The sequence below is a fragment of the Malus sylvestris genome, chromosome 5, assembly GCF_916048215.2.
Source record: "Malus sylvestris chromosome 5, drMalSylv7.2, whole genome shotgun sequence".
NCBI classification, from domain to species: Eukaryota; Viridiplantae; Streptophyta; class Magnoliopsida; order Rosales; family Rosaceae; genus Malus; species Malus sylvestris.
In genome coordinates this window covers 42,738,931-42,751,081 of record NC_062264.1, presented here as the reverse complement: position 1 = coordinate 42,751,081, position 12,151 = coordinate 42,738,931, and the positions used below count along the sequence as shown (strand labels likewise).

At 38.5% G+C, this 12,151-nt stretch overlaps 2 protein-coding genes across 2 annotated transcripts; both read left to right on the top strand.

Annotated features, from left to right (window-relative positions):
* On the top strand, window positions 1-3,886 carry LOC126622256 (glutamate receptor 2.7-like). Its single transcript, XM_050290940.1, has 5 exons — window positions 1-884; window positions 1,023-2,281; window positions 2,397-2,703; window positions 2,964-3,358; window positions 3,578-3,886. Exons 1-5 carry the CDS (start codon window positions 590-592, stop codon window positions 3,845-3,847), a joined length of 2,526 nt encoding a protein of 841 aa, XP_050146897.1. The 5' UTR covers window positions 1-589; the 3' UTR covers window positions 3,848-3,886.
* A 5,281-nt stretch (window positions 3,887-9,167) lies between these two features.
* LOC126622248 (uncharacterized) lies at window positions 9,168-11,676 on the top strand. Its single transcript, XM_050290936.1, has 4 exons — window positions 9,168-9,592; window positions 10,489-10,568; window positions 10,653-10,711; window positions 11,124-11,676. Exons 1-4 carry the CDS (start codon window positions 9,293-9,295, stop codon window positions 11,426-11,428), a joined length of 744 nt encoding a protein of 247 aa, XP_050146893.1. The 5' UTR covers window positions 9,168-9,292; the 3' UTR covers window positions 11,429-11,676.
* Window positions 11,677-12,151: the final 475 nt, after the last annotated feature.

The following is a 12,151-nucleotide window of genomic DNA, read 5'->3' as shown; positions in this document are numbered from 1 at the left end:
TGTAATGTTTGACAAATCATATCCAAACAAGAGCTGCCATTTTTGTGAATAGTTATGTTGACTCATTCTGAAAGGCTCGTTCCCCCATATCTCAGTAGTCTTCTTTTCTAGCAGACCAATTCCGAAAACTCTTACTCTTGCCCCGTTTGAGGAAAACTCGTCCAGAGCCGGAATCTTCCTCTACAGATTGAGGCTGAGGTCTCTTGTCAAAAGCCTAGTCTTTGTGCAGTAAACCCTCCGGCCGAAGACCCACCTTCGTCAATATGAATAAGCATAGGAGAATGACCTGAAAGCTAAACACTCGAGTGACATCATTCAGCTCATAGTCATAGAGATTTCGACAAAAAATAAAAAATTGCAAGTTTGAAAAGTACAAAATAGTTCTGTTGATTCATTCTAAAAGACTTTGTTCCCCCATATCTCAATAGTCTTCTTTTCTGGCAGACCAATTCAAATATACAAATCCACACGCACATTTTCCGGGAATATACCGCGTTTTCTCTTACATACAATCGGAATTTTACCTAGCACAAAAGAAAAAAAAAATCTTGTGCAAGAGTGCAAGACAGAGATCGTATATAAACAAAACATGTGGGGAAGGTTAGATCAGAACAAAATGTCTTTTCCTTTCCCTAAACTTGGGACCTTCGCTCCTGTGCTCATCGTCTACTTGCTAATTGTTATCTCCCATGGAGTTGGAGCTAACAATAGTAGCAATGTCACCAACATTGGAGCAATCATTAATGCTAATGGCCGTATCGGGAAAGAACAGAAAACTGCCATGGAAATTGCAGCTGAAAACTTCAATAACCATTCGAAGACTCATAAGCTAATCCTTCATTTTCGAGACTCTGGCAGAGACCCCTTTCGTGCTGCTTATGCCGGTTAGTATACGCATGGGTCATTATAATATTCATCGTTATGCAATTAATTTGTACATATAAGTACTTAACTCTACATACATACATACATATATATATATATATATATATATATATATATATTATTTTTTATGGTTGCAGCTAAAGAATTGATAAAGAAGAAGGTAGACGTGATAGTTGGCATGGAGACATGGCAGGAAGCAGCTCAAGTAGCTGATCATGGAAACCAATCGAATGTTACGGTGATTTCATTCGCATCGCCAACTATCACCCCGCCCCTAATCCAGCGCCGCTGGCCATATCTAATACGAATGGCAACAGACGGTTCTGCTCAATTAAAAGGCATAGCGGATATAGTTTCTGCGTACCATTGGAAAAGGGTGGTTGTAGTATACGAAGATGATGGTTACGGTGGAGCTGTTGGGATGCTAGCTGTTTTATCTGAGGCTCTTCGAGATGTTGGTTCGGTGATTGAGCACCGTTTGATTCTCCCGCGAGTTTCTTCGATACATAATCCAAACGGGGATGGGTTTGAAGAGATGCTGAACCTTACCGCCATAAAATCCCGTGTGTTTATTGTTATTCAGTCATCTTTGCCTACAGTGACTCGTCTGTTTCAGGTAGCGAAGGAGACGGGACTTGTAGGAAGAGACTCAGCTTGGATAATCACAGAGGCTGTCATTAGTAATTTGCCTGACTCTCTTGACAACTCTGATATGGAAGGCACTCTCGGAATGAAGACTGACTATGCTAAAAATACTAGTTCTTATACGAAGTTCCTAAAGGAGTTCGAAAAAAAGTTTTCAGATGAAGATAACATTGTGCCAACGCCAGGAATTTATGCACTTCGAGCCTATGATATGATGACAATCATTACACAAGCCATAGGAAGAATGACTAGTAACAACAGTTCTACTACTACTAGTAGTAGCCTTCAGGTATTGTTAAACACATTGTTGAACAATTATACCGGTCTAAGTGGGGAAATGTACTGCAAAGGAGGTGAGGTACTTTTTCGTTCTCCGACATTCAGGATCATAAATGTTGTTGATGGGAAGAGACAAAGAGATGTAGGGTCTTTAGAAAGCATTGTCAGCCAAGGCACAGACGGAAGTAATGATGTTGGTATAATTTGGCCCGGGAAAGACATTAGTGCCCCGAAAGGTTGGGCTATGCCTACTAAAGAGAGCCCAATGAAAATTTTGGTTCCTGGTATAACACCCTTCAACGCATTTGTAAAGGTTGATTGGTCGCGGAACAATTCAGACGAGAAGAAATTCGATGGTTTCTGCATTGAACTTTTCAGATGGATACTACCAAATTTGACTTATACTCTGCATCATGAAATTGAAGCCTTAAATTGTACTTACGATTCTCTGATAGAACTGGTCCAAAACAAGGTAACAACTTAAATTTCTATTTCTTTTGCTATATATCTTTCTGCGGCATTTGATTTGTATCTGACAGAGAGAACGTATGCTTTTCATGTTCATCAAAACATTGGTAAAATGGAAGACATATGATGCTGTGATCGGTGATATGACTGTGCTAGCTGATCGGTTGGACAAGGTGGACTTCACTCAGCCATATATCGAGTCTGGTTTGTCGATGATTGTTCCTGAAAAAGATGAGGAGTCGACATGGCTATTTTTGAAGCCTTTCACTTGGCAAATGTGGGCGGTGTCTGGTGGCATTTTACTCTACACAACGCTAATAGTCTGGCTCCTCGAAGGCCCGTCAAATCCAGAATTTGGTGATGGGTTGAAGAATCAAATCAGGACAGCAACTTGGTTCACTTTCTCCTCTTTGTTCTTTGCTCAGAGTAAGTAAAAAAAATTCAAATAGGGAAGTGATTTCCGTACAACAATTTTATCCATTGCAAACCCTTGTTTTTTTATGACATTTATGTTCAGTATATCAGAGGAGAATCAAGGGGGATATAAATAAACAAGGCGTTTAGAAGGAGAAAAGGAGTTTGCAGAAATCATTTCTCTTTCAGACATTAGTACAAGACTAACTATGAAAAGGGTCAGTCCAAATTCTTAAACAAATAAGATTAATGCATGAATTTTCATCTTGCAGGAGAGAAAATCTCTAGCAACTTTACTAAAGTAGTTGTTATAGAGTGGCTGTTTGTTGTATTGATCCTAAGCTCAAGCTACACTGCTAATCTTTCCTCAATGCTTACCATCAAACGGCTGCAACCAAACGTAACGGACATTGAAATGCTGAAGAGAACCGAAGCAAAAGTTGGTTCGGATAAAGATACATTTGTCAGGAACTACATGCAGCGTGTTATTGGATTCAATGACTCGAACGTCATGGAAATAGGCCCCCTTTACAACGTGGACGAGTTCAAGAGCAAACGTATATCTGCTGCCTTTCTTGAACTCCCATATGCAAAAGTATTCATGAATCAGAACTGTAAAGGATATACTCAAACCGCGCCAACCTACAGATTCGGAGGATTCAGCTTTGTGAGTAGCAACTACATTAAATACAGCACACCATCTAACGATTCAACATAAGGGCACCAGTTTGTGCACACCGTTGGTTGTTTGTTCCTATTGATTCTCTTTTGATTTATTAAATCCAAAGGACAAAAAAACAAACAAATAAGGGTGTGCATAAATCACTTCCCTCAACTTAAGTAGTTTTTCGAAACTAACAGAATTGATTTCGTATTCACCATGCAGGCATTCCGGAAAGGTTCTCCAATAGCGAGGGATTTCACTAGGGTCATTCTAGAGCTATTGGAAAATGGAAAACTGAAGGAGCTAGAAAATAAGTGGTTGACTACAAGGGAAGAGTGTTCAAGAAATGCGACTTCAGATACCCCGAAGAGCTTGAACCTCAAGAATTTCACCGGCCTCTATATAATAACCGGCGTTACTTCTACATTTTGTTTTCTAATCTCTCTTTTTATCTTGCTGAGGAAGTTGTGTTGGCGTGAGTCAAACTTGTAGGTGGAATAATAATGTTTGTATTTCCTAGTTTGATTATAATTCTTTGTAATATTCCTTGTATCACAAGGTATAGATGTATATATATATATATATATTTCCTCCTAAAGGAGAGGAATAATAGAAAAACAAATTGAAATCTAAAGATAATTTCAACTTGGTATCAGAGCAGGTTTCGCCTGTCTCTAAACCCTAACCCCCGTTCACTGCTGACTAGAGTGCTTCTCTGTTGGCTGCCTAACAACCGTTTGAAATCCCAAACCCAGGTCTTGAAACAAGAGTCCAGACATCTGTTAAAACCCAAACCCAGAAAAATAAAAAACTTAAAACACAACCTGCTTCTACTATGGCAGACGACAGACGTACGGCACAAGTAAAGGTCGCTGAGGCAACATCTGGGGTAGCGGCCCTAACTACCAACGCGGAAAGACTTGGGCCTGCCAAGTTTGGAGCCCACAATCTACTCGAGAAAGGTGATGATGCTGGTGCTGCCAACAAGGCTGTCACGGACTCAGTCGGTCCACCAGCTGATAGAAAACAGGAACGGAGCCCAAACCTGGAGCCCACGATCTGAATGTGCAGTACGCAGGTAAGGGCAGCAACTTGGGCATGGGCCCGCTAAGCTCACTAGCAGGCATCCATCATAATTTGGGCAGTACAAGTGATCCGGACCCAAACAGTTTGGGCCAACGACTTTCATTATTAAATTTCCTTGCTTCCCAAGAACAATATGATAATCCAAGTAACACGAGCAATGCTTTAATTGCATCTGTTAATTATGATATAGGTTAGATTATCGACTCCAAAGCTACTAATCATATGACTTTTGACCATACTCTTTTGACCTCCACTACAACACCTAACGGGATAGCATTATCACTGCAAATGGAGTTGAGGCCCCAGTCACAGCAGTGGGTTCAATAACACTCACTTCTATTCTCTCTTTACACAATTGCTTATTTGTTCCCACACTCTCTAGTCATTTATTATTTGTGAGACAAGTCACCGAGCAATTAAATTGTGCAATGCTAATGTTTCCGTCTTTTTATTTACTTCAGGATATCAGGACTCAGGTGATCATTAGGCGTGGTACTAAGAAGAGAGGGTTGTACTATGTTGATGATGTTGCACAAGGTCATGCTTGTCAAATTCAAAGTTCTGATAATGGCAAGTTGAAGACTGTTCAATCGTGGCATCGTCGACTAGGTCATGTTTCCTTTGTTTATCTTGGAAAATTACTTCTATTTTTATTTAGTATTGTCTCATATTCTTCATTAAAGTGTAAAGTTTGCCCTTTAGCTAAAATTTATCAAGCTTCTTATTCTCCGAGTTTGAATAAATAAACAGTTCCTTTTGAGTTAATCCACTCTGACGTGTGGGGCCATATCCAGTTACTACTAAGCATGAGGTGCGTTGGTATGTAACATTTGTTGATGACTGCACTAGAATGACTTGGTTGTACCTCATGAAAAATAAAAGCGATGTGGGTGAAATCTTCAAATTGTTTTATCACATGGTCTATACTCAATACTCACTCCCTATTAAAGTGCTTCGGTTCGACAACGGTTATGAATATCTTAAATTAAGATACTTTCTTAGTTTTTCACAGAAAAATGATGACTACACTAGAATGACTTGGTTGTACTTCATGAAAAATAAAAGCGATGTGGGTGGAATCTTCAAATTATTTTATCACATGGTCTATACTTAATACTCACTCCCTATTAAAGTGCTTCAGTTCGACAACGGCTATGAATATCTTAAATTAAGATACTTTCTTAGTTTTTCACAGAAAAAAGACATTCTCCATGAAACTACGTCCCTCATTCACCACAACAAAACGGAGTCGAACGAAAAAATCGCTACATACTTGAGATTAATCGCGCCCTTCTTATTGGTAGTTGTGCACCCAAAACATACTGGGTTGATGTCGTGACCTATGCTATATATCTCATGAACTGATTGTCATCACGTGTTCTGTCTTTTAGAACACATTTGGATGTGCTAGTCGATCATGTTTCGCTCCCCTTTACTCTTCATTTAGAACCACGAGTCTTTGGTTGTGTGGCATACATTCCATCTTCACAAAAATCAAAGAAGCAAATTGGATCTATGTGTGTTGTGGTGTGTGTTTGTTGCCTTTAGTTCAGAACAAAATGGTTATCGATGTTATCATCCATCCTTGCCGTACTCCTCAGGGGGAGATAACCTAATTGACGATTATTGCAAATTCGGTATAGATGAATTTGAACTTCCTTTTGCTAGCCCAAGTGGGCCCATTGATCATGCTGCACCATCGAGAGACAAAGCCCAAATGGGCAGAGCCCAAGAAGGTAGCCCCCATGCACTGAGAAATGGCATTCTTGGAATGACGTTTGAAAATCCTAACCACGAGCTATGTGAGTGCCCAAACATTGACAGCCCAAGTTGGCGTGTAACTGTCCAGCTGTTAACAACCCAAGTAGGCATAACCAATCAACCACTGTTGTTGCACCGAATACCCAAGTGTCTGAAATTAATGTTGAGCCAAGTGGTCTTGATTTAATAATGGCAGTTGCAGGCCCAAGTGATTGGCATCCAGAAACATGTCAACAGATGAGCATCAACTTCAGTGAAAAAGAACACGTCAACCTCCATTATACTCCTCTAGTACGCGACCATGATCTAATGGGTATCCCTGAGGTAAGTTTTCACTTAGATATTATCAAACCATCTTATGTGTTGCCTCATCGAAAAAATCGAGGAAAACCACCAGACATGTACTATTTAGAAGGAAAGGTGCGGTATCCCATTGCAAACTATGTATTCGATCATTGACTTTCATCGAAATACTGTGCACTTGTTCAACAAATAGAGACTATCAAAATACCTATCGATGGAATAAACTTTGAATGATCCGAAGTTGACAAAGGCAATGCAAATTGAGATGGAGGCGTTACAAAAGAACAAAACATGGAGTGTGGTTACACTCCCCAAGGGAAAGAAATTTGTGGGATACAAATGGGTATTTACCATTAAACATAAAGCGGATAGGACGATCAATAGATACAAGGCGAGATTGATAGCCAAAAGGTATACACAAACCTTTGGTGTTGACTATCAAGAAACATTTGATCCGGTTGCAAAATGAATAAATCAGAGTTCTACTCTCTCTTGTTGCTAACCTTGATTGGCCATTGAGACAGTTTGATGTGAAAATTGCATTTTTACATGGGATTTAGGGGTGGTTTGGGAGTGAGGTGCTTAAAAAAAAAGCACCCATAAAAAAAAAGCTGTGAGGGTTTTAGGTGTTTGGTAAACTAAAAAAAAAAGGCTTATTTTGAAAGCTGCTGTGAGAATAAGCTGAAGTAGCTATTTGCAGCTTTGGAAAACTGTTTTTTTTTTCAAAGCACACGGAGCTACAGTGCTCCTTTAATGAAAAGACCCACTATCAGACTGCTTTTTTTTCTTTCCAAAAGCACTTTTACAAAAAAGTTTACCAAACATTCTGCTGATTTATTTCACAGCCGCTTATTCTCACAGCACAACCGCTTATTCTCACAACAGCTTTTTTTCAAAGCACAGCAATACCAAACCAGCCTTTAGAGGAAGAGGTATATATAGATTTTCCACTAGGATATGGCATTGAGAATTCTAGTGGAAAAGTATGCAGACTTTGAAAGACATTGTATGGGCTGAAACAGTCGCCGAGAGCTTGGTTTGGGCGATTCACTCAGGCTATGAACAAGCATGGATACCGACAAGGGAACTCAGATTATACATTGTTCATCAAGCGTATGGATGGTAAAATGACCTTACTCATTATATATGTGGATGGTATGATTGTCACTGGTGATGATACAATTGAGATTGAACGGTTGCAGGGATACTTGTCTTCCGAGTTTTAGATGAAAGATCTTGGGGGACTTAAATACTTCCTAGGGATTGAAGTTGTACTATGATAATCAAGCAGTGTAAGAGATAGCAAACAATCTGGTGCAGTATAATATGACTAAATATGTTGAGGTGGATACACACTTCATAAAAGAGAAACTGGATGTTAAGTTGGTTGACATTCCGTTTGTAAATACAGCCAAACAATTGGCATATATTTTGACCCATGCAGTCTTGACTAGATGGTTTCAGGACTCACTTGACAAATTGGGCCTAGGAGATATCTATGCTCCAACTCGAGAGGGAGTGTTGGCGTGAGTTAAGGTTGAAGGTGGAATGAGAATGTAATTGTATTCCTAGTTTGATTATAATTATCTTTAATATTCATTGTATCACAAGGTATAGATGTATATGTATATTTCCTCCTAAAGGAGAAGAATAATAGAGAAACATGTTGAAATCCTAAAGATAATTTTGACTATTTGAACACCAAAAACTGATGGGGGCAATGCAAGTCCAAGTCCGAGTGATGAAAGTATTTGGAAGAGAACAGTTAAAAGTAGCAGGATTCATTAATCAAAGTCTTGTTATTCCAAAGGAAGCTTCACCTTTTGCCAATACAGAAGAATGTAGTTCTTCGTTAAGGTGGAACTACGCGATTGCTTCCAACACTCCCGATGATCATCCACATGCCTTGATGCCGCCACTGGAAATTGAATCCGTAACGCCGCGGGAAGCTGAATGCATTTCAGCTTTTTGATAACACCTTTAGGCCAGATTTTGGATATGTCCATAGCATGGCTATTGTATCGTCCCGTTTCTTGTTTCTTAAGAAATGGGGAGTTTCTAAGTGCTTCTTTTTCATTGTAATATGCACATTAGTTCAATGGAAAAAAAAAAGAAGTTATTTATAAAATCAAATGTGATTCATGAATAACTAGCCTAAGCTCCTCAACGAGTGAGCAAAAAATGACTTAAAATGCGTTTATCTAGTCATTTAGTGGAGAAAATTTTAGATAAAAACGTCTAATCACGTAGCATGCCTGACTACCTAATATGAAAAAACATATTAACATATTATCAGCTATTCACATATTGTCTCTACTATAAAACTATTAGTACTTTAAATAGATAATCGTCAAAATACTCAAGAAAAGTTAAACTAAAAATAAATAACAATGCGACAACATTTTATTAAACAATCTGACAAAACACGTAAAATGCAATTTCTTGAGCCTTAGTTGGGCTTACGCATCGAAACCATCCATTGCCACTTCGTTCAGCTTTAGCCCCTCCAAACTCTTTGGGACTCTTGAAATCTCTTTATTTTCTGTGTAGGAAGAGATATTTTTCAATATAATCGAAATATGAGATGGTACATTACTTGTTTTTATATAAATAATGAAATTTTTATGTTAAAATATTAATAACATCAAAATAAAATTTCGCAATACTTATGTAATGTTACGAAAAATTCCCGAAGGTGTTTGATAAAATTCCTGAATGTGTCCAGCTCTCCAGCAGCGATCACAATCCCATTAACCCTCCACTCCGAACACTTCAGAATCTTCTAAAATGCGAAGAGCCTCCAGAATCATTACGCTTCTAGCTTCGATCCTCATCGGCCATTCTTCTTCTGCTGGTGCTGTGCACAACCACTCCTTCACATCTCTGACCCTGCTACAAAATCGCCGCAACTCGCAACAACAATCGTTCCCGGGAGATTTTCTGAAATGGGGTTCGCTAGGTTTCTTCAGGGCTTCGAGCTTCGCTACTGGGTTCAATCCCTTGAAGGCTAAGCCGTTGGATTCAATCATTGATGTTGAGAGGGTGAAAGATCGCTCGGCCGAGGACATCGCTTCCGCTTGGGACGATGTAAGCCTCAGTTTTCTTACTTTTCCTCTCCTCCAATTGCATACTTTTCCTCTCCTCCAATTGCACATTTCACTGTAGAATTTTATTTACCTGTGATTTTTTGAATTGGGTTTTGCTTTATTTTGCTTAATTTGATTAAATTGCTGCTTTTCTTTCGATTAATTTGATTGTTTCAGAAGCTTGTCTTATTTGCTATAGTATTCTGTGATTTGATCGAATTGGTAAAAAAATATATCGACTTTAAGCTGCGCAGTACGTGTTGCTGTAAAAGTTCTAGCTTTGTCATAGCTTTAAAGCTTCGTTCTTGAAAATTTGAAGCTCACATTTTTGTGCTGGTTGAGCCATTGTTTTTAATTTTTTCGGACAATGTGATATTTATTCTAAACTACTCTAACTTACGGAAGGGGGATCCGAAGACGGGTGCAAGGGAATTCTTGCCACTGCATTTTATCTACTTGTCCGGTAATATGAATTCGCAATGTGTCAAATCTAAAGCTGTCTGCTGCTTGAGGCCACTGTGTAGAGTATTTTTCTAACCCAATTTTCATGATATCCTCATGAACTAAAATTTGTGTTTACCATGCATCATGCGAATGTAGGAGCCTTTTTAACTCCTCAGGCTAAAGTTTGAAACTTGTTTTGTGGAATGAGCCAAAAATTTCTTTACAGCAGATGGAATAAGTCCATGTGAAGACATTCTTTCCTCTGCCGGTCTCTATGATCCCTTTGAATATCTTTGGCCTGAACTGTCATTTAATCTGGAAATTTGTATCTGAAGCGTTTTTTCATGTGGATTGATCTTGCGTATCATTTCATTAGTGTCTCGCTAAATGAGGCTTCCGTTGCAAGATTGTTTTCTAATATCATTAATGTTTGGATGGGTTATCTTATATCAGTTTCACCTGGGAAGAGGTCATATTGGTGCATCCATGAAAGCAAAACTATATAACCTGTTGGAGCATAGAGCGGTAGATTGGTAATCAATTTACGTAATGCTTGTCTTCCTTTATATTCTTTCCTCTTCTCGTTATTTTAACCATCAACTTGTCTATCCTGGCAGCCGGTATTTTGTCATTCCCTTGTGGAGAGGAAATGGTTATACCACAATGTTTGCTCAAGGTTTGCCCTCTAGTCACTTTATTTACGACTCTTTTTAGTGATCACTTTAGCACATCTTACCAATGCTGAACAGTGTAATTGTTGTGTAGAAGCGAAAATTCGCAAATGTAGGACCCCAAATGTGGCGGCAAACAATACTTAAACTTTGCTTTTGTTAGTTTATATCAAGAGTTATCTATGTCCTTCTTCGATGTTGTTATTTTGCAATGTTGAGTGGCAGCATCAAAGAACTTGCTCATTAGATGGGACCTCTCGAGACGAGTGACATTTTGTAATGTTGCAAATCAGTAGAGAACTTGCTCATTAGAGTATAAAATTAAAGAGTTTCAACAAACTTTTTTCTGGTCATAATAACTAAACAGTTGGATAACGCCTTGTCGTATCAAGTTTTTGATTTACAACTCTCTTGCAGTACAGATGCCACACATGATTTTCACCGGTCTTGAAGATTACAAGGCGAGGGGAACTCAAGCTTCTCCCTACTTCGCTGTAACTTACTACAACGAATTTGCAGAAAGCAGGGACATGGTGCTTATCCGAGGGGATGTCGTACTCCCAAGCAAACTCACTGACTCGGAGGCAAAATGGCTCGTGGAGACCACCCAGTCATTTTATTTGAACGACATGAGGTATAAGCTGGTCGAACGGTTCAACAAACAAACACACGATTTTGAGTTCAAGGATGTCCTGCAAGCTTTAGAAATGCCGAATCTGTGATTTCTCCAACGGAAACGAAGCTGTCTTACTTGGAGTGATAGAAGGAGATTTGTCAATAAAGGAGAATTAACTTAATTGGTTTTTGCAAAATGGGTGTTGTATGTTTGAGAAAGCCCCATATTGGGATACCATGTTTCATTCTGATTGGTCAAGAGAGTGATTTCCGCACACAATTTTTCTTCCGTTGTACACCCATGTTTATTTGTATCATGGTTATCTTATGAGTTATTCAATTTAAAAGTCAAAAATAGGTATGAGAGTGCAAAAAGAGAAAAAAAATGTTCGGAGATTATTTTTCTAGTTAATACTATATGTTCTTTTAGAAGTGCTTTTAAAATGATTGAAAATGTTTTTAGCATTTTGGGTTCTAAATGCATTTAAAAGTGCTTCCTGCAAGCAGCACATAAGCGGTGCTTTTTGTGAGAAGCATATTAAGTGTTTATTTTTTAAGATTCACTTATATTTTTATTAAGGATTAGTTTAAAAAACATTTGTACCGGAAGTGTTTTCAACATTTTAGAAACACTTCCAAACGAGCTCTATTACATGTTGTACGAAACAAAATTGCAATGAATCATGCAATTAGAAAAGTTCAATAGCCATGTCGATTGGATGAAGAAAATAAACTTGAAATTTGGACAGACTCAATTTATTAAAACATATATAAGTTTTCAACTCGGGTGCAAGAAAATGAACACACTGCCCCAATCTTCAAGTGCATCT